The sequence below is a fragment of the Mauremys mutica genome, chromosome 6 (assembly GCF_020497125.1).
Source record: "Mauremys mutica isolate MM-2020 ecotype Southern chromosome 6, ASM2049712v1, whole genome shotgun sequence".
In the NCBI taxonomy this organism is placed as follows: Eukaryota; Metazoa; Chordata; order Testudines; family Geoemydidae; genus Mauremys; species Mauremys mutica.
The window spans coordinates 33,060,578-33,082,968 of record NC_059077.1 but is presented as its reverse complement, the minus strand read 5'-3'; the positions used below and the strand labels follow the sequence as shown (position 1 = coordinate 33,082,968).

Genomic DNA, 22,391 nt, shown 5'->3' with positions numbered 1-22,391 from the left:
CAGAATGAGTTCCCAGAGACCCTCAGACAATATTGCAGAGTTAATAGTCTTGTGGTATAAGAAGCTAGTTTAGTGAGCTTTTTCTTGGCCCTGATCTCTGTGGCTGCTTCTGCTGGCTAGCTTGGAGGGGAGCAGAGGGTGAGTCATGGGGTTTAGGGGAGAGCCTCTCTTTGACACTGGCTTCTAGACTCGCCCTCCTGTCACTAGCTGCCTTTCTCCACATTGCTCAGAGGTAGGGTTGCCAGGTGTCCAGTTTTTGACCAGAACATGGTCAGAGCAGCAGCACCACTGACTGGGCCATCAACAGTCCGGTCGGCGGTGCAGCAGGGCTAAGGCAGGCTCCCTGCCTCCCTTGGCTCTGCGCAGCTCCTGGAAACAGCGGCATGTCCCTCCATCTGGCTCCTAGGCATAGGGGCAGCCAGGGGGCTCTGTGCACTGTCCCTGCTCCAAGTGCCAGATTCGCAGCTCCCACTGGCCAGGAACCACGGCCAATGGGAGCTGTGGGGGCGGTGCCTGTGGACGGGACAGTGCGCAGAGTCCCCTGGCCATGCCTCTGTGTAGGAGCCAGTGGGGAGGATATGCTGCTGCTTCCAGGAGCTGCCTGAGGCTAGTTAATACAAGAGCCTGCACCTCCTCCTGTGCCCCAGCCCTGATTTCCCTCCCCCCGCCCTCTGAACCCTTCAATCCCAGCCCGGAGCACCCTCATACACCCAAACCTCTCACCCCCAGCTGGAGCTCTCACATCCCCTGCATTCCAACTCCCTATCCCAGCCCTGATCCCTCTCCTGCACCCCAAATCTCTCATCCCCAGCACCAGCCCAGAGTCCCCTTCTGCGCCCCACCCTGGAGCCTGCCAAGTATTACTCTGTTTGACTTCTCATATTCAGGTTCCCCATTCCCAAGTTTTGTTGATTTAAAATATTTCATTAGGTCCCTACAAAGTTTTTTCAGTTTTGAAGTTAAAATAAACTGTTTTGCTTTTCCTCTTAAATTTTGGGGGGCTATGCCATTTTTGGCTGCAGCCAATTTCTTCTTTCTGTTAGACAAGAAGAGTAAGAGTTTCAGGAACATACTTATGTGCTTAACTTTATGCTGTGGTGCTGTGAGTAGTTCCAGTGCATATGCATAACTTTGTTTTTTATTTTTGTGACTAAAACAAATGCACATGAGTATATGACTGCAGCCCACACTATGAAACTTGTGTGCCTAAAACTACTTTTGTTTCAGGTTCAGTTAAACAAAAGTGTGTTGTCCAAAGCATTCCCCTGCAATGTTTGCAAACCAAATACTATAGCATGACTAGTATGTGAGAACCAAGAAGTGAAATCAGTGATGCCTAACACTGAAAAGAGCTACAATAGGTTTGTGGCTACCCAAATTGAGGAAAGGGGAGAAAGAAGGGTAAGTAACAGCATAATTACAAGTAAACTAGACTTATTCAGGTAGTCAATATTAAAATTGGCTACATGAATAAGGAAATTAGACTTAAAATCTGAGATTTTAAGTTCTTGATGATGCCTTTTTAAAGAACAAATGTCACCAAACTAAAAGAGTAACTTGTGATTTTTGTTTTTAAATAAAGTGAGGAAACCTTTTTTTTTCTTGTCATGAACTGAGACCTGTTCTTAGAACAGTACAGTAATGCCTTTGTCCTTTACCCCCAGTTCAGGATCCATTATGTAACTGCTACTACAGTAATAATCACTTCGGCTTATCTTATAAATTATGTTGAACAAAGTTAATGCCGGTATTTAACTTTATATTCTGTCATAACTCCTATAAAATAAGGAAGAACAATGAGTTTAACAGAAGGTATGTAATGCTGTGGCTGCAATAAGAGACAGTTGCAGCCTATTCCTTTTGTTTTAGATTGGTGGTACAAGACACTCCTGTTGCACAGCCAGGAAACTTGAAGATGGTAGCTGTACATGGAGTAAAGACTTTTCCAAGAAACTTCTAATTCTCATGTAGCCCAAGGGGCTACATATGACCTGAAATATAGAGCATGTGTGACCTCATTGTCACAGTGCCAGTGTAGTGTGGGCAGCATGCATCTGACCTAGGGTTGCCAATTTTGGTTGGACATATTTATGGAGGTTTCATCGCATGTGATTTTCAATTCAAGATTAATCTTTAATTCCTGGAGACTCCAAGACAATCCTGGAGAGTTGGCAATCCTAATCTGAGCCCACTCTGATTGGGGTGCCTTAGTGGGCCTTATTAGGAATTAACACTTTTTTTCCTGAATGAATATTATTAGCCTATTGACTGTTTTTTTTGGCTGGAGGGAAACAGAGGTTGGATAAACCGGTGTACTCTTCAGGGCAGGAACTATTTGCCTCTGCAGGTATGTGCAGTACTTAGTTTACTCTTGGTGCTGCTGGAATACAAGTAATAAATTATTATATAAAGAGCAAGAGGAGGAGAAAAGACAGTCTTTTCCTGTAGCAGCAAAAGAGGCTTATTTTAGCAGATGCCATCTTACTGGGTGTATGCTCCACTGCCTTTTGTGATCTAAAATTTTTTAAAGATAGAACTGGGTATTTAATAACTAAGCTGTTATCAAAGTTGACCTCTGTTGGAATTAGGGTGCTCTGTGATTTGGACTAGACTTGAGGGGGCTTGGAATAGCTGGAGATGGGGCAGGGAATGAACAAAAACTGGCTGACTTGTCTCCCATTCCAGTTCTTCAAGGCCAGACATGATGCCCATTTCTCAGCATCTCCTGTAGAAGGAGACTTGACACTTTGCATTTATATTAAGGAAGCTCTCTATTTGTCTGGATATCACTAATAAATAGGCTTGGCTGACATCAATTTTTAAAATAATTTACATGGATATTATCCATGTTTGTTCTATGCATTTTTTATTATATAATTTATTTTGGAAATCTTTAGTTGTCCAAAATTGTGGACAATATGGGGGTCAGACAATTTATTTAATAACAGATGTTGAGATTCAAGAAATTAAAGCTTTATAATCATTAAAACACACACATTGTCAATATCACATGCCAAAATAAATATAGTAAAGATCCAGAAATCAAACTCTAAATTCTCAAGCAGCATTTTTCTTACTCTGCCTATCTGTACATTTTTCTTATCAATGGAAATATTTGTGTGTGTGGTGTGGTGAAATTGATGTTCACTGGCACAGATAAAAATCTAATCCTTCCAAATCTAATCTACTTGTAAACACTTGCACAACAGACTTCCGATCACAACATACCATTTTGTAATTCTGGTAGACGAGTGGCTCTACAAGGATGCAGAAAGGAAGGGGGCTCATCTCTGAAAGTTGAAGGTGTCTGGAAGAGAACTACAACACACTGAGAACTCTAGATCAAAACTTTGAAACTGGAGTGGTTTTGAGGATGAAAGTGACTAACAGGCAACTTAATATGGGGAACACCAATTATGTTTGTATATTGATAATAGTGGATTATTGAATAGAATGTTAGCTGCTTTGGAAAAAACGAGTTCAGTGAGAGCTGTTCTAAGTATATGAATTGCACAATGCAGAGATGCTAGAGAAAGTTGAGAAATTAGTTGGTAGGAAACAAATAGAAACTTAAAAAAAAGAGAGAAGTTTGGTAGATACCTTTTTAAACTATATTTATACAGATATCTATGTATATTCTGACCACAAACAATCTTAATGAATTAATCCAGGAAGATGTGGATTTTCAAAAACAAAGACTCTCTGAAGTGTTGTGAAAGTCAAATGAACTGGAATTTGGGGTCTGTTGCATGAATGCACAAACATTAATGTCAGGGTTGTACTCTTCAGCCACCTCACTGACTTTTCTTCCCGTTTCAGGTTGCAAAAGCCTCAGAGTATCACTACCTTTCTATGCCATTTGTCTGACTTCCTCTGCCCCTACTTACTAATCTGTGCCTTAGAGTTGTCTTTTACCCTGTTTCTTCTTCAAAATCAGGTCCTTTTCTGTGAAGCTTGTTGGTGATAATGGGTACATGCCTCTTTGACTTTATTCAAGGCACTGTACTCTTCAATATTTTGAATTGTAAGTTCTTTAGGGCTAAGATCTTTAACTTAGAATGGGTTCAAGTATTTTATTTACTGGCAAGTGTTGAATTTCCTTTTACTGCTATATAAACACAAATATGGAAGACTGGACTCCTTAGATTAGAAAGGAGTTCTGAGTCCCTCTCTGCTTTTAAAGTCTTGTGTAAAGGCTTTTGAAGGAAATCACTGCTTAACTTGAGAAGGAGAGATGTCATTCAGCGATGGATAAATGAGGTGGTGCTTTGGATCTGAAATAGGTTTAGGCTAGGATATGGGGTGAATCAGGATTATACCTGAAGTCTGAAGGTGCTGAACTCTGAGCTGCCTTCATAAGGTTTGGGTCTTTTCTGTACTAAAATATGGGCCCCATCTGGTTTTGGCTGTGACGCGTAACCAAAACTGCAGGGCTGGTTTGGATTTAGACCTTTGAGACTCTTCCCTTACACTTACTCCAAAATGTGTAGGGATTTGGATTCCAGGGTGTAGCTTTTGCCCACCTCCATCTTCAGTCTCTGAATTATTCAGTCTGATCTTTAGGAGTGCAGAACTCTTGACTGGATTACTTGAAACTTTACAAATTTGTTAATTGAAGAAGATGGAAGAAAATCAAGTTAGGAATTAAGGAATGGACACAGGTTAAGAAAAAACAACTTGATATGAATCTTTAATAGGAATTAATATCTCTACAAATTTGTGTCCGTTAGCATAGCTAACGTTGAGTAGCCCTACTGGAGTAAAAACAACAGAGTCCTTATGGCACCTTAGAGACTAACACATTTATTTGGGCATAAGCTTCATGAAATGGACTCTAGCCCACGAAAACTTATGTCCCAATACATTTTGTTAGTCTCTAAGGTGCCACAAGGACTCCTCGTTATTTTTGCTGATACAGACTAACACGGCTACCACTCTGAAACTTACTGGACTAGTTCGTTATCACTGAATTCAAATGGCTCTTTAGCCAGTAGAGGCATGTCCTTTGTTCTTTAGAGGAACTGAGTATTTCTGTTCTGCTTTATGTAAAAGTTGTATCCAGACTTGTAGACACTGCAGAGAAATTGTGACTCTTACAGTAGAAATCCATTTTTGTAAACAAGCTCTCTGTTAAGCCAGCCCTGAAAGTCCCGATGGTAAGGGGATTAATGTAAATGTTCTCTTCATGTAAAAAGATTATCAATATTTGGTTATTTGTCTCACAGCTACCTTTTAGAAATGATATATTATTAAATCGATGAGATTACTGCTGGAAGAGTTCAAATATAAAGGGCCATATCCTATTCACTTTATGCATGTCCTATTTAAAGCCTACAATAATTATATATAAAATGAGGCAAGCACTTTTTTTTTTGTCACAATGTTTTTAAAAAAAAATTATAAACTAGCTTATTCCATTCAGGATGTCCAGTTTCCTAAGAGTGTCTTTGAAATTCCCCTCCTCTTCCCATTTCAGAACTGTTTTTTCCCATCATGAGACTTGGTCCCTTCTTATTTTTCCCTTCTCCAAAAAAAAAGTTTGAAAGGTTCTCCTTCCTTTGGCTTAAAAACTCAAATTTTTAATGAGATATTTAAACTGTTCTACACACTATTAATTCAATGAAAGTTCAATGTAATTTTAAAAAAGAATGAAGTACCTGGCAATGTTTTCATCAATTAAAAAAAACAAGACTTTGAACTCCTTTACCTCCCTCCAATTTCTGCGATTATTGGCAGGTGACATTATGTATTGTTCCTAACTAAGAGGCAGCCTTTACATTGGCTATAGCAAGGGTTGGGCAAGCGTGTGCATTGCATGGTATCTAATATCCTGCACTGACTCAAGGGAAACTTAAGTTTTGCATGTTGTTTTGAAGTTTTCTCCATGCCTGATAAAGTGAATTTTAATTTAACCCTTTGTGTCTTTTTTTCCCCCTTCCCCCAACAGCTGGCTTACCCCTGGGTGTTCTAAACTTGGCCAAAATAAAGCCATATCAGCGAGGCTTTTTCTGTAATGATGACAGCATCAAGTATCCATTCCATGACAGTACCGTCACATCCACTGTCCTCTATGCAGTGGGGTTCACCCTGCCCATTTTCTCTGTAAGTAGCCAAATTTCTAGCCATCTGTGTGCGGGGGTTGGGGAAAGACTTAAGAGGGTACCAATAGGTCAGGGGTAGGTAACCTATGGCATGCGTGCCGAAGGCGGCACGCGAGCTGATTTTCAGTGGCACTCGCACTGCCACCGGACCAGGGCACTCTGCATTTTAATTTACTTTTAAATGAAGCTTCTTAAACATTTTAAAAACCTTATTTATTTTACACTGTACTGCACTGTACTGCATATTGTACACAGTTAGAAAGCTAGAACTTATGACTGCCTTCTGAAAATAAATAGACACAAATGCCATAAAAATGGTTAAACAAAAGCTCTACAAATGTTTCAGGGAAGGAACTAACTAACTAACATAAAGCTCCAAAACCAGAAAATTAATATATTGGTTTTTGTGTCTTTAAAATATGAAATTTGGAATTCATAGAGTAAACTGAAATTTTCATCTCAGTAATCAAGGTGAAACTTCATATTATATACTTTCATCATGCCTTTTTGCAAAGAAAAGTGTAACACATTTCAGGACTCTCACAAAGATGCAGGCTTTATCAAGCCTTAAGGAAGCCTACTGCAAACTGGCCAATAAATATTAAGTTTTTCAGGCACAGATGTGAAATCCACCACTGGCATGGGCACAGGTGAACATGGTAATTACATATCTGTCTAATTTCAGACATGCAAATTAGATGTACTTGCACATTTTTTCAAGTGCAATGAAGGATAGCATCAGAAAAATGTAAACTATACACAATAGTATAAAACATCTCCTTATCTTTTAGACTTCAACTTAAAAAACTAAAAATAGTCTCTCCATCCCAAGCTTATTTAGGCTTAAACTTTTTTGCCTTTCAGATAGGGGGAGTCATGTTTGAGCCTTCTATGACAGCTATGTTATATAGGACTTTTTCTCTCTTTTAATTAAGAGAAATATATATACCCATGTACTGCTTTTTAGATTGAGTGCCTGAAATATCCTTAACTGCAAAGATTTTATTGTTGACTTAATACTGAAACCTGAAACCAATACTCTGATCAACTTCAGAGGACTTTGTGCAAGCTCTGTAATTCTTGGCTTTCTGTGCTCTTGTGTTTTTTCTTTACTTCAAGATGTGAAAGTTACTGGCGATTTTTTCTCCCCCCGCCCCCCCCCTCTTATTTCTACTAGCAGGCAGCCACTGGGGAAAAGCAAAAGCCTCACATACACAGTAACCTAAACTTTTAAACTGTCTTTTCTCCTCTGCCTTAAAGCAAAAAAAAGAAAACTAGCACGAAACCGGTTTTCACTAACCAGATAGCAAAAGTACAAAGTCTGGCAACCACCAATCAAGTGTTAACACGGCAGAGATCTTTGTTTTACACAAATTTTATAGATTTTTATACATATTTAGACAAAGTCTTCTGTGCCTAAATGCAAGGGCTCTCCTTTCTTCTGCAAAATAAAGCAACCTTTTCCTTATCCCTGTCAGGCTGTTATTGGCTCTCAGCTAGACGAACCCAATATTTCGGTAACAAGCACATGACATTACTATGTTAATATTCCAGATCTCTGATAAGGCAAACAGATTTGTATATGCTGCCTGACACCTTCTACACAAATAATTTAACTAGCATAAGGAATTGTGCCAAAAAAAGCACAATAGTATTGTATTTGAACAACTCAAATGAAGAGATTCTCAGGATTTTTTTTTTTTTTTTAGTAAAAGCATGGACTTAAAGCCAGAACTTCAGACACTGATTGAGAGCATACACTATGTTCCTTTGCAGGATATGCAAGGGAAAACCTTTCTGAACCCGTCTTACCTACTTCATATCAGATTAAGGTCACTAAATCTGTTTACAGTTTTTTCCAACTGAGTCACTGGATTTATTTCTTTGTGAAGTCAACCGATTGATTCTTCTGGATAATTAGTTTGGCACTTTATAGAATGCCACTGACGTGGATAATTAGTTCACACACCCTGAGGTGCAACCAAGTGGCCTTAGAAAAAAGATGACTTAGCTTTACTATCTGAAAGTTTTGTGCTAATATATGATGATGCATTCAGATTGCAGGCAAAACTGATATTATATATTGGCTGTCATGTGTGTAGGTCCTGCATCTAGGAATTGAGAATATAGGCTTTGCTTTTAGGATGGGTACTGCTTTTTAAAGCAGAGACACAGTTGGGAGTTTCTGGTGGATAACCAACTCAACTTGAGCTCGTAGTGTGATGTGATGGATTTGATCTCAGCCAATCCTTGGATGTGTAGGTAGGGGGAATGTCAAATAGAAGCAGGGAGGTGGTGATACTGCTGTGTATGGCAGTGTTCTTCAGTTGCAAGTGTTACATTGGGCATCAGCTGTTCCCATCCTGCTCCCCTCTGGGGGCTCTGTTGTAAGAGCAGCACTACTAGCTGGCTCCAGCTCTGCTTTGGGGCTCCTGACAGCTCCAACCCATGCACTGCCCTACTGGTCCTGGCTGTAGCATCCCTGTACGGGCCTGCTTTTGAGATGCCCACCCCAGCCTCTGCCCAGGCCAGCACCTCCCAGCTCAGAGGATGCCTTGCAGCCAGGGAGGGAAAGGGACCAGAGTTCCTGAGATTCCAAGCTGGATAGAAGGGAGGAGGGGGCAGCAGGGAGTAGGATGGAACAGCTGATGCCCAATGGGCCAAACGGAAGGCCCTCCTGGGCAGCTCCAGCCCTTGTGGTCCCCTGCTAGGTGGCACCTTTTCCTTCCCGGCTGCAGAGTATCTTGCAGGGGGAGGGAGGGCACAGAGGCAGGTCAGCATGGGGATGCTGCAGCCAAGATTGGCAGCGACTGGAGCCAGGACTCCAGCGCGCAGCCAGAGAGCTGATTGGCAAGGCCATCCTTGGTTGGAGCTGGAGCCAGGTATCGGGGCCAACCTTACAGCAGGGTCTCCAGGTGAAAAGAGGAGAAACAAACTGAAGTGCATCCCCAGCTGTGCACTTGATTGGATTAACAGTCTGCGTGCCATTCAAAAATCAACTAGTGTGACATCTTTGGCATGCATGCCATAAATTCTCAATCTCTGCCAACAAGGCAAAGAATTAACTTGGTTTCACTAGAGAGCACACACCTGAAGAGCCCTTTGGCCTGCCAAAATTTGGACATCGCCTTATCTGGTATCTCAGAAAATGTTGTTTAATGCCATTGGTTTATTGCATTAGTGAGATGGCTACTGTAGCCAGTTCTGGTACTACTTCAAAAAAGGATTTTGAGAAATTGGAAAGGGTTCAAAAAAGAGTTACAAGAATGACTTGAGGTCTGGAATACCTGTCTCACAACAAGAGACAAATATTTGTATTTAATCTATTAATTTGCCCAAGGGAGTGTGAAGAGGTAGATAAGTGATGACTTGATTACTGCCTATAAGCCTCTACATGTCTAATTTAGCAGACAAGGGAATAACATCCAATGGCTGGAACCTGAAGCTAGACAAATTTAGACTAGAAACAAGATGCAAAATTTTTAGTGAGGGTAATTTAACCACTGAAACAACTTACTAGGATATGATGGACTGTATACAGAGTTACGTGGTGATGCAGGAGTTGCTTGGTGAAGTCCTGTATCAGTCTTAGTCTAATCTGACTCCCTAGAATATCATAATGGTCCCTTCTGGCCTTAAAGTGTGTGTGAAATTTTAGTTTGTACTGACATTGTTGGTGCTTTTTATGTAGTCTGTTGTAAAACTAGGCAACTAGACAAGTTGATGTATCCTCTGGAAGACTTCTGCATACTCCCAGGGATACATGTACCGCTGGTTGAGAATCACTGAGCTACAAGACCTTGAGGCCTAGGAAGTAAGTCACTTCAGACAGTCAGTTCTAATAATCTGAGCGGCTCATGTCCATGAGGTGTCTGCTATCATGTATCCAAGTAAGAGGAACCTTTGACACACCCATCCCTCATGTAAAGATTAGATCTGCAAATGTCTGGCTCCATATTATCTAATAAATGTCTTGATGTCTGTCAGTGTTCTTGTAACTTCTTCTAGTAATAGTACAAATACACAGTAAAACAGCATCGCTGATGGCTTTCAAAATCATTTAAAATATTGATAGGTAACATAACAGTTTCTTGTTTGTAAGCAGTGGAAGTGTGAAGCATTTTTGAACAGTTAGGTATTTCAAAAGTGACAACTCTTTATGGTGTGGTTGGTTTTTTTCTCTCCTTTTCATTTTTTTCCTCTTCGATATTTTTTTTCCATCTTCTCCTTTGGATTTTGGCAGGTGGGTCTATTAAAGGTCTTATAGTAGTTTAAAATTCTCCTTTGCTTTGAAGGCATGTAGAATGACATGTTTAAAATATGTAAAGTTTGGGTGGTCATGTAGCGTTTTGTCTGCTGCTTTTAAATTAAGACTTATTTGACTTGGCAAAACTGGTCTCTAAGTGGCATGTTGTCTGTCTAAAAGGGCATCTACTACCTTTGTTCCTTTGCCAACTTTAACATGCTAGGTATGAAGCTTAATGATACATGTGGTAAGAGAGAACTTAATCAAAACACCTAAAGGGAACTTTCTGAAAATAATACTCTGACTCAACTTTTTTTTTCCAGCGAACTGCTGTGGTGCATGCTTTGGAGGCCTCTTTGTCAAGATCTGTGGGGAGATGCCTTCTTAGGCAAAGGCTCGTTATTCTATAATGTGGAACAGTAAAAATATATTGCATTTCTGCAAAACCAATATAAAATAGAACAGATTTTCACACATACAGTAACTGCCTACTTTTTTTTAATCGTAAAAATGATTAACTTTCAAATAAAATCTAGCTGTCACCCCACTACTTGGAAAAGACTTAATAGCAGAGTGCTGTAGTGAAGCCTCTTACTATCTAAATTTTCATTACATTGGCATAACATGTCATTGCCACTGTACACACTTCGTTTATCAATATTTTTGTAACTAGTTTAAACATGTTATAAATATTTTTAATGCTGTATCCTTTGTGAATGAACAAACTTGGTAATGTACAGAAGGTCAAGCATTAGTTAGAATATTGCTATTTTATTAGGAACTTACAGTGTACACACACCACCCCATCCCACAGAAAAACTTTTTTGTAAAAGGGTAATGAGCTTTCATATCTTACAGAACTTTGGTCTCCTCTTCTCCCCCGGCGCGCCCTTCCCCCCTCAAGTTCGCTATCTCCTGGGGAGCTTTCTGGGCAATACTAGTGAGTTTCATAACCTAACAATTTGATCGCACATCTCAAAACAATCATCATAGCCTCCATTACATTTCAGATAAGAATGGTTTATCAAAGTGTTTGAACTGTTGCACTTAGCTGTTTTCTCAGAATGGGAAATCATGCCTTTACTATGCTCTGCTTAATGCAAGTCAGATACTGTAATATATTATCTCAAGTGAATATGACTCAATTGTTTTAAAGGGTGAGGTTTGTAAATTGGTGATTAGAGTTTGTAAGAGGTAATTAAGCTTAGAGAAATGGTGGTGTTTGGGTGGGTTGGCTTTTTAAATGTGCTCTACAATTGGCAGTGGCTGGAGCAACCAGGGTAGTTTGTAGTACTGCATATCTTGTAAATACCATGATTATACCTTTTGCTTGAAGGACAGGTATTATGGATACGTATTCTCTCAATAGTTAAGGTTGCAGCCCACTTCCATTATAGATGTAACTGAGGAAGAGAACTTAGATACCTTTCCAAAGTTTACATTGGCATTGCCATATAAGTCAATGGATATGCGCTGGACTGATCAGGTCAAAGGTCCATCTAGTTAATTATATTGACTCCAACAATGGCCAGTGCCAGCTGAAGGTGTTTGGAAACCTTATAGTGCACATATTAGGAAGAAGTTTGCATAACTTGTCAGTTACTAGTTATTTTATGCCTCGAAGCTTGAGGATTAATACCAGTCTACACTGATGTTCTTAACTGTATCTAGTTATCTGTTGGCCTCGTTACCTTGTGATAAAGAATTCAGTAGCCTAATATATTATGCACTTAGTTTTTTGTTTTTCTCAGGCCATGTCTACACTACAAAATTGTCGACCTAACTTACATCTGCATACGATCACCACAGTTATTAAATTACTTGTGTGTACACTTGGCTTCTTGTGTCAGCAGTGCATGTCCTCACTGGGAGTGCATGCATAGATTGTGTTGTCAGTGTGGGGCATTGTGGGGAGGCTCCTGAAAGGCAGTAACAGTCGATGTATGCAATGCAACATCTACACAGATGCTGCATCGACCTAATGACATTGACTGACTGACTGGTACGCTACTTGGGGAGGTGTTACTAAATCGGCATAGAGACACACTTACCTCGGTGGGAGCCAAATTTAAGTGAATGAAGATCCTTCCATAGATAAGTCCACATAAGCTGTCTTGCATTGACCTAACTGTTTAGTGTAGACCAGGCTTTAGTCTTTTAAATATTTCCTTCTTTTGACTGTCTGTCTTTAACTCTCCCATAGAATAAAAGGGATAAACTGGCACTCCCATTTACTTCTTTAAACATCAGTTACTTTATATAGTTGTCATAGTCCCCTTATTTGTTGTTTCTTCTTGCTAAACAGTCCTGGTCTTCAGTCTCCCTTTGTATGGCAATTCACCCCCTCCCCCCTGCCTTATCTCTTTATTAATTTGCATCACTATAATTTTAAGACTAGTACAGAGACGACAATGTGTTACAAGATTAAATAATTTTGCCACCTCATGGCTCACTTCCCCCAGCCCTCTTCGCCACGCCCCTCCCCCCTGGTCCTAGTATGGAGTATTGGGCCACTTTACCTTTTTAACTTTTTTTGCAATAATAAAAATTTACCGCATATTCTTAGTCGACTGGCAGAGACACAGATAATGTTAGGCTTTTCAAAGAGTGGAGGAAGTCTTGGTACAAATTCTTCAATTCTGTTTTCATTCCTAACACTTGCTCTAACTAAATCTTATTTAAGTGAGCATCTCTTATATCCTGCAAATTGCATTTTAAAACCAGGCTTTTAGTTAGTGAAAGAATTCTGTGCATGCAGTAGGCTATTAGTAAGGCTAGGAAAGTTTGAAGGGGATGTGTTCACAGTAGCTGAATGCAACTTTCTGTAGCTTCTGATGGAGAATGCCCTTAGGTTTTGTCAAAGGAATATTATTTAAATTTAAATTTCATAATGCGGGAATCTTATCCAGGAAGACTGGAGAGAGTCCATATGTACTGTTATGAGTGGTGTTTTTTAAAATAATAGGTACAGTGTATATACCGGCTGCTCCACAGTACTTATGATTCTCATATGGACTGTAATACTTCGTTCAGTTCTGGGCACCCAAGATGATTGATACCATACTGATGAGTTTGTGGTATAAGAACCTGAACAGAATAATCAGGTTGGACTGAACACAGAGTGGAAGGAAATCGGGATGAGCAAGATTCAAAAATGTCATTTTCTCCCTGCTCTTCTTACCTCAGGAATCTTCATAGAGGCTAAAATATCAAGTAAAGCTTGGCAGTAACCAAAAGAAGGTAAAGTCATATAGCAGCTCAATTCCTGTCTATTGTACATTCTTGGATGGCTCTTCCAGTGAAAGTGGTGGGAGTCCCATCCTTAGAGATGTTCTTAAAGCTGAAAGCACACACTGCAGGGAACATGCGTAGTATAGTGACAAGAGGATGGATTAATGTCTTAGACTCTTCCCTTTCTAAATTTGTATAAATCATAAAATGAGTTACTTGATCACTAAATTCAAGTGGAATGAGCTGAACATCTTAAAATTGATAAATATGAAATACTGGATTGCGTACAGCAAGTTGGTTATAGCGTGAAGGGGTCTGAGTCAGTCCTGTTCTATAAAATGCTTTGGGGTACACACGTTTCACCCACCTGAATTCTTTATTGTCGCTGCACATAGTGTATGTAATAGCTAGAAAGAAACATAATTTCTTTGCCTCCCTACAGCTGCACATCGGAAGCAAAAGTGAATTCCCAGAATAGTCCTGTTTCATTGTTTGTTTACAAAGGAACATATGGGGGAGCTCTTTCTTTGCTGTGTATTACTTTCCTTATGGGATCAGGTTGTTCTCTTCCTACATTTTCAGTTGTTCTTGCCTCAGCATCTTTTTCAGATCCTAGCGGTAGGCTTGCCATTATAGCGAGAGTGGTGTTTGGCGACACTGCAGTCTGCTTTGAATGCCACAATTTCCAGATTTCTGGTCTGCAGGACTTGAGGGTTTATGAAGCACTGCAAAACCTCCAACTTTGCATGTTGAGGTAATGTCACTTAGGTAGTGCTTCTGTGATGAGTGTAGCTACAAGCAGAACATGGAGTTTTGGCTGAGGCTGAAGACTAAGAACTAGAGATAGATATTCGGGAATGTCCAGGGTATAACACGTACAGCAGTAGCTGGCATAGATTTTAAATCTTGGAACAAAGCGATGCTAGGCCTGATCAGCACTAAAGTAAAAACTGGACTTGCTCATGGAAGGGAATGGTGGAAAGGTGGATTGTGGGGGACTGGAGGAGGATGAAATGATCTGTTGGAGGCAGAACGTTTTAAACTATAAATCTCTTTACTCACATTGCAGACTCAAAGCAAAGCAGCAGCATTGCAAGGTGTGAATATCTCATTTTGATACCCTAGTTTAGTAAAACTACTTACAGGTCACTGATGGCAATCTAGATGACTGGCCAGAGATTCTCTGAAAGGAAAGAAGATTTTTATTGGGGAGCAGGGGGCGGGAGGGGATTGGGTATGGAGGGGAGAAGAACAAGTGAGTAAAATCTACAGGATTTAGTTAGTGGCAGAAAAAAGTGGAGGAAGAACAAATGGACACTTCCTTCTTCTGTGCCTCCTTACTGACGAATGTCCCATACCTCATCACCCATTTTAGTCTTAGTCATGCCTTCTGTACCCAGTATTCGTCCTCCTTACTGGTTTCAGAGTGGTAGCCTGTTAGTCTGTATCAGGAAAAACAATGAGGAGTCCTTGTGACACCTTAGAGACTAACAAATTTATTTGGGTGTAAGCTTTCGTGGGCTAAAACCCACTTCATCAGATGCATGGAGTGAAAAATACAGTAAGTAGTATATATTACAGCACATGAAAAGATGGACTATGTATACTGCTTACTGTATTTTCCACTCCATGCATCTGATGAAGTGGGTTTTAGCCCACAAAAGCTTATGCCCAAATAAATGTTAGTCTCTAAGGTGCCACAAGGACTCCTCATTGTTTCTCCTCCTTCCTGTACTACTAAGCAAGAACCTGAAGCTAACTGCCTAGTGAATTTTTTTTTCACCCCTTGCTTTTAGAGATTCTTAAATGACAAGACACAATAATAAACCTTGAGTAATTTAAAAAAATCCATGTTTTGACACGAGTGTTAACTTTAAATAAACTCAACTTTTTGTGCTGGAAAGCCCCTTTAAAATACCCAGGGTGGAATTCTTCTTCTCAGCCCCAGAAGAAGCTGAATTCTGTTGACCAAGTGAATATTGTAACATCTGAATGCTAAGATAACTTTAAAAAAGTGAGAGGTTGAACAGCAAAGGATTATGATTTGGTTAAACTTGTCACAACTAGTAGTAAAAACATTCTTTCATCCAGGGTTCTCTGAGTGCTACACAAACGTGTACACAATGGATGTGCTTGCGGACCTGGCAAGCATAAATAAAGAACCTTCAAAGGCAAAAAATAAATTAGATTTGTGCCTGGAGTGTTCCTTTTGGTTTATGTATGAAAGGTATTTATGGGTTTCTACAAAATTTTCTGCTTAATGTTTACATTAGATATTCAGATCTTCTCCGGTCTAAGACCAGACTCGTAAAATTATGACATGGGAGAAAGAGCACGAAAGATGAGAAGGAACAGAATTCATAGGCCTTGTCTGTGGCTCAAATCGGGAAATTGCCATTATAGGTTACCATCTGGCACAAACCATAGTGCGGATTTGTAAAGCTGCTAATTTTTTGCTAGTGGGAGTCACGCACAGTGTGTTTGATCTGCTCTCTTTCTCCCCTTCCTCCCCCCCCCCCCCCAGTGTATAGAGGGGTTTACACCATTACAGCTGTGATCCTGTAGGTAGCACACTTTTAAACTCTAGTGTAGTTGGGGCAAGTTGTGCTTTACTCTGTTAGCTGGGTCAAGGTGAATTCTACAACATGCCCTGTCTATTAATTTAAAATTGCACTTGTTAAATACTTTTAAAAAAAAAAAGTTAAATGGATGTTAATGATTGACATCAGGAAAACCAGAAGAGAACGGAATTAACATTTGTGTGTGAGAGAATATGTATCTGGTCCTTATGGTGGAAGTATAAAGAATGTTAAGTTGAGTTTGTGCCCTCTTTAATCCTTTTACAAGTCTCTTTTTTAAGAGCTCATTTGCATAGCAATTTCTTTTGCTCTCTGAAAATAGGTAATCAAAAACCCTTAAACACAGACCAAACTTTTTTTTTCTTTTAAAAATCCTCCTTAGCTGATCATATCTTCTAAGTAACCTAGCACCTAATGATCCTGGCTGCAAGTAGTCTGTCACTGAATATCTAGTGATGACCTAATGCAGAGCAGCAGCTGCTGCTGACAAGCACACATTGCCCTGTAGCTATATTGGGTACATGCTTCAGACTTTGAGCCTGGCAGTGGGTTCAAGCCAAAGACTTCTGCCTGCCAGACTTAATACAGATCAGGCTTATGTCTTCTAATCTCTTATGCTAGACCCTGTCTCTTGACAAATCTGAGATAAGCCTCTGGTTTAATACCTTGAGAGCTGTGTGAGGACTTTGTAGTGAAGTGCTACTGGCTTCTCAAAAACACAGTAAGGCTCTGGAGTACAGAAGGCCATATTCAGGACTTTTTAAAAATCTTTTATTCTTCAAGCATTATGTGAGTAACCATGTTGGTTCACTATAGACATCACCTTGCAGCTATTCATGCTTTCAGTAGCCCTTTGGTTGCTGTTGCCTTGGCACATTGAGTTGGAAGGCTGAACAATTTGATAATTTAGCTGCCTATTTTTATATAGTGTGTTACTCAGTTACGGAGCTAATTTTGCCTTTCAGATTATGCCTCCTCTCTGCACAGAAGTTACTCATTAGACATTAAATGGACTCTTAAGATTATGCAGGTTAGAGAAGGGCTTTGAGTTTAGTAAAATTTGTTTTACTGTGGACAGGCATGTAAAAAGTCATGAGAACTTTCCAGACATGCAGACCATGTCTGTACTAGAAAAGCTTTGCAAAAAGTTCCCCTAGCCACTGACATCAGTTCAGCTGTATGGGTGGTAGCACCTACTGCAGTCTAGGCTCTCACAGCTACTAGTCTTTCCTGCTCACTCAGTTAACCCTGTTGCAGCTGAACAAGTGTTAGGCCTGGTTCTGAGCTCTACTTCTGAGATTTTCCAGTTTAGACACAGCCTTACATGCTGGGAGGAATAGCAGCCTTGTGCTTAAGGTACTGGAGAGAGAAACTGATTTATATATTCTAGATATTCACTTTTTACCTTTTGCCACAGGCTTAGTGTGTGGCAGTGGGCAAGTTACCTAACTAAACTCTCTGCCTCAGTTCCCCTCTGTAAAATGCCTCTAACTCAGGAGAGTTGTGGTCACCAGACGCTTGGATTGTACAATAATGTGTGGGGGCACTCATGTACATAGATCATGGATGACTGAAACCCATCCTGCAAATGAATCTCTTACTTGCTTAATAGCCAAACCTGGTTTTTGTCCTTGGAGGCAGATTTTTGGCTAACCCCTACAAGCTACTATTTAAATCCAATCCTTGATTATAGTTGTGTTTTTACCTTTCCTAGTCCTCCCTCCCCCATATGTGTAAAGACCCAAGTTATAGTTCTTCCTCTATCCTCAGTTCTTTTCCTCCCCTTGGCTTTGATACCACCCCCCTCCCCACCCCGGTCCTCTTTGACTTTGGAAGTAATTTTAATCGAGAAGAAAGATGAATAGAGAGGCAAGTTGTAAGAACTTCTATTTTACCTTAGTTTTACACCTCCCTATTCTATTAACTCTACTGTCCAGAATATGACTTTCTTCACTTGTGATGTGACCCACACATGGCTAAATAGAACCCCAACATCAGCACTGACAACATTTGAAGTATTTTTGTGTGTCCAACAGCACTGCTGGAAAGAGACCAGACCAGTTTTTATATGAAGACTCCTTCAATCTTCTGGACTAAATAATGGAATGACTCTTATGAGTACTATAGTCCAGATGTAGCACTGTCAGCACTACAGCCTTGATCGGGTTATTTTCTAGACAGCAAAGAGACTTCAAGAATCTTGCCAGGTGGAGACATGGAGGAGCAGCTGTCTGAAGTTTATAATGTCTATAAGGGTGGTGATGAGAGAGAAACTAGAATCTCTTCTTGCTCCATTTAATAAGCACAAAAGGGCATTCAGGTACTTTGACTACTTATTTGCATGTACACTCATATTTTGAAGAAGCGTTGTTCTCTGAGAACACATTCAGTATCTTGGCAAATATCCTCAGTGATACAGAAGAGGAAGGCTATTCTTAAAGTTTTTGATTTGACCTGTGGTGTGATTTCCTCAGGAGACTTTCCCAAAAATTATCTAGAGTGCTGATTTGTGACTGGATTGATTACCTGTAGATGTGTTCGTGCCTTCTGCCATTGCATGGTGGGTATATTTGAAGTAGATTGGCACTGTAAGTTTAGTAATTCAACATCTCATACTTTTTTTTTTAAGACTTCAGATGGCTTCTCATACGCATTAGATAAGATTGAGCATTGTTTGAGTAATGTGACATCTGAGCAATCAGAGAGCTTATATTCCCCTAACACTGTAATAGTGAATACATACTTGCCACAGAGAGTGAGTATCCATTGCTGTAATGATGATGAGGGCTTGTGCTGCTCCAGTTGATTTGCCCTCTCCTACTAATACCAGTTTATGCTTGGATGGGTCTAGGTCTGCCAGCCATATTTATAAACTTCATTAAATAAAAATCTGTCTCCCAGTCTGGTTCTAAGCATTCATAGGAAATTATCAAAGCCATAACAAGGCATATTAGCACCCAGGGCAGGCAAGCATATTTGCATCCCCTAGAGGCGGGGTGTGGTGGTGGTGGTGGTGGGAAGGTATGTGGGGTCATATGCCCCACTCTCAGATTTCCACCTTCCGTTTAGCATAAGGGTTTTCAAACTATTGCCTCCTGCTAGGAGCCAGTGGATTGGAAGCTGGTGGGAGCTGCACAGGCCCCTGGCTCTCAGCACTGTGGAAGCTGGAGCGCTGGCTGGCTGACTGGCAGCCCTCCCTGCTCTGCTCCCCAGGCAGGGTGGGTGGCACAATCAGCAGCCTGTTCTTTCCTCTCCCCAACGGAGCCCAGCACTGCCCACTGGAGCTGGCCCCTGTCCACGCAGCCTGGCTGCCTTGATGACCTACACAATCGTTCACTGCTGCCCTGGGGTTCCTGGCTCTGTTGCTTGGTCACCGGTGCCCTGGCACTCCTGGCTCTGCTCTCTGGAGCAGTGGCAGAGCCAGTCGCACTAGGGCAGTGGCAAGTGAGCACATCGGGGAGTGTCTCATGGCAGCCAGGCTCAGAGGCCAGCTCCAGTGGGCAGCACTGGGCTCCTTTGAGGAGAGGCAAGAGCACGTTAGCTTGCAGCTCAGAGCTGCCTGGGGAGCGCCCAGCTGTGGAGAGGCAGCACAGCTTGGGGAGCAGTGCAGGAAGGGTTGTCAGGCAGCCAGTCAGAACCCCAGTTCCCACAGTGCAGAGAGCCAGGGGTCCAAGGAGGCCGGGTGGCTTCCACCAGCTTCCGATCCACCACCTTCTGGCAGGAGGTAACAGTTTTTAAACTGTGGGACTTGCCACCCCATTTTTCTGCCCCCACAACTTTGTGCCTTGGGTGGCTGCCCTGCTCGCCCCACCCTGTTTATGGTCCTGGAAGTTATGGCGATGCAGTATAATCAAGTCATGAAAAACTGATACCAGTAGCATAACACTGTCTTGATAAGGCAGTATATTTGTTTTGGTTAGTGTGACACTGTAAAGGGTGGAGAACTAACCAGAGGCAAATTCATAAAGCTAGGGCGTCTAACTTAACAATTACAATTTAATTACCCTTCTGCTGACTGTATGTCTCATCCAGAAACTAGACCTTTTATTCTGAGCATTCCTAGAATGCATGTCCTTTTGCTGGAACATGTTAAAGGCAGGAAACAGTCCATGGCAACTCTTACACTTTTAATCTTCCTGTGTGCTGGGGAAATTTAGATGTCTTGTAATAGAGCATTGTATCTCTTTTTTTTTTGTAGACATTGCTCTAAGTATATTTTAAAAGTAAAAAGTAAAGCTGAAATTTTTAAAATAAAAGAAAACTGTGTAAATATTTAGAACTTCCTCCACCAAAATGCAACAATTTTAAGGTAGGTTGAACCTAAAACTCCTTACCCATTGAGACAAAAATCAGTTTTCTTTTCTAACTGTTTTGAGATTAGTGCACTCAAGCTTGCATTTTTGGTTTATACTGGGTGAGGTTGTACAGCACTAAACACGACAAAATATGGGAAGGCTATGGGACTGGACAGTATACCAATTGAGCCATTTTAACCATTAGACTACGAGGAGGAGAAGGTGGTGGTTGTAGTTAACTTTATTCAACTTAACTTTCCATACTGGAAGAACATCTGAGTGGAGGAAGAATACATTGGTCCCTCTCCAAGCATAAAGGACATATGCAACAAAGTAGTGGTCATTGACCCATTAAATTTAATGTCACATGAAGAAATGGCTGGAAAGAATCGAGAAAAAGCTTTGGGAGGAGCTGGAGCATCAAGTAAGTGACAACCAATTCAGATTTCTGCCAGGAAGGTCAACAATGGATTACACTGTTTGTAGCTTGAATATTGCAGGAGAAGTACAAGGAGAATTAAAAGGAATTGCACTTAGTGTTTGTAGATTTAGAGAGTTTGACGGGTTTCCTAAGAAATTGTTATGGTGGTGCCTGTGGTGCAATCTGCCTGAGACGTGTTCAGACTATCATGGACATATGTGAGGGTAGCACAATAGTAGTGAGAAACAGCTGTGGCTACAGTGAAGCCTGCGAAGACTGATCCTTTACATAGACCTACCCTAAGCCCATTCCTATTTGTGATATAATGCCTACCTTAATACAGGAGTTTAGGGGACAGGCTTCATGGATCATGCGTTTTGCTGATGTCATTGTGCTGTGAAGATAAATACAAACTGGAAAGGGACCTAGCGCTATGGAGGTCTGCATTAGAAGAAAAATGGCTTACAAATCAGCTCACAAAAAAATGAATTTATGCTATATTTCATTGAGAGGGACAATGAGGAGCCAGTAAAACTAGATGGTATAGTGTTAAAATCTGTACAACAATTTCAGTATCGCAGTTCAGTATTGAGCCATGATGGGCATGTGGATGTTAGGAGCCACATGAAGAGCACTTTATGTAAATAGAGGGAGTCAACAGGAGTTCTTTGTGATGAGAATATGCTGAGCAAACTAGAGTAGAAAGTTATAGATAGAAGGTGTGTGAGGTAATATCTTTTATTGGATCAACGTCTGTTGGGGTGAGAGACTTTTGAGCTACGCAGAGCTCTTCTTCGGGTCTGGGAAACTTATGCAGGCCTGGTCTACGCTACAGAGTTCGGTTGACGTAAGGCAGCTTACGTCGACCTAATGATGTCAGTGTACACACTAGAGTCTTGCTCCTGCCAATGTAAGTGCCTTACTGCCCTGACATCATAACTCCATCTCCATCAGAGGGCTTATGTTGGTGTAGTTAAGGTGATGCAGTGTCCCTGTAGAGGGTTACTTACCTGTGCTGTTTGGATGTCATTCTTATCAATTTCATAGTTCCCTGCTGGAGCCTTGAAATTGACAAAGGCTGGTAGGCTCCCTGCTGTGAACCCTGCACCTGCTCACAGCTCTGGCGGTCGTGTGCATGTCCTTGATCCGAGCAGGGCTGCTGCCCAGAACTCCATGCACAACATCTAGGGGTTCCTCTGAACAATACAAAACAGAATCATCTTGAACTCCCACCTAGTAATTGGGGAAAACTAAACACCAATCCATGGCACTTCTAAAAGGCTTCCCCTCTCACCAACACTATATCTGTTTTTTAAGGAGGGAAAAAGGAACCCATTATTAATTTGGGAAAGCACGGCCACAACAATTCGAAAGCATAGGACCATGAGTATACATCCACCCAGAGTATGGTGGGCAGTGTCCTTCTGGTCTCAGTTTCTCACCTTGCAGTGTGAAAGCCCAACACACCACTCTCCTCTCTTTCCACTCTACCCCACTCACAGCTGGTGTCCTTGGCCA

The 22,391-nt window shown here is 41.0% G+C and overlaps 1 protein-coding gene across 3 annotated transcripts in view; it reads left to right on the top strand.

The window, feature by feature from the left end:
• PLPP1 (phospholipid phosphatase 1) overlaps window positions 1-22,391 on the top strand; it is a 117,043-nt gene that overhangs the window by 16,246 nt on the left and 78,406 nt on the right. The window contains exons 1-2 of one of the 3 annotated variants that reach the window (XM_045022444.1): window positions 3,942-4,024; window positions 5,948-6,102. The exons of 1 other annotated variant lie outside the window; for it this stretch is intronic. In XM_045022444.1, coding sequence (XP_044878379.1) covers window positions 3,967-4,024; window positions 5,948-6,102 — 213 coding nt within the window. In that variant the 5' untranslated portion in view covers window positions 3,942-3,966. Of the gene's footprint in view, window positions 1-3,941; window positions 4,025-5,947; window positions 6,103-22,391 lie in introns of those variants that run through there. One more of the 3 variants, XM_045022443.1, reaches the window with a different exon arrangement.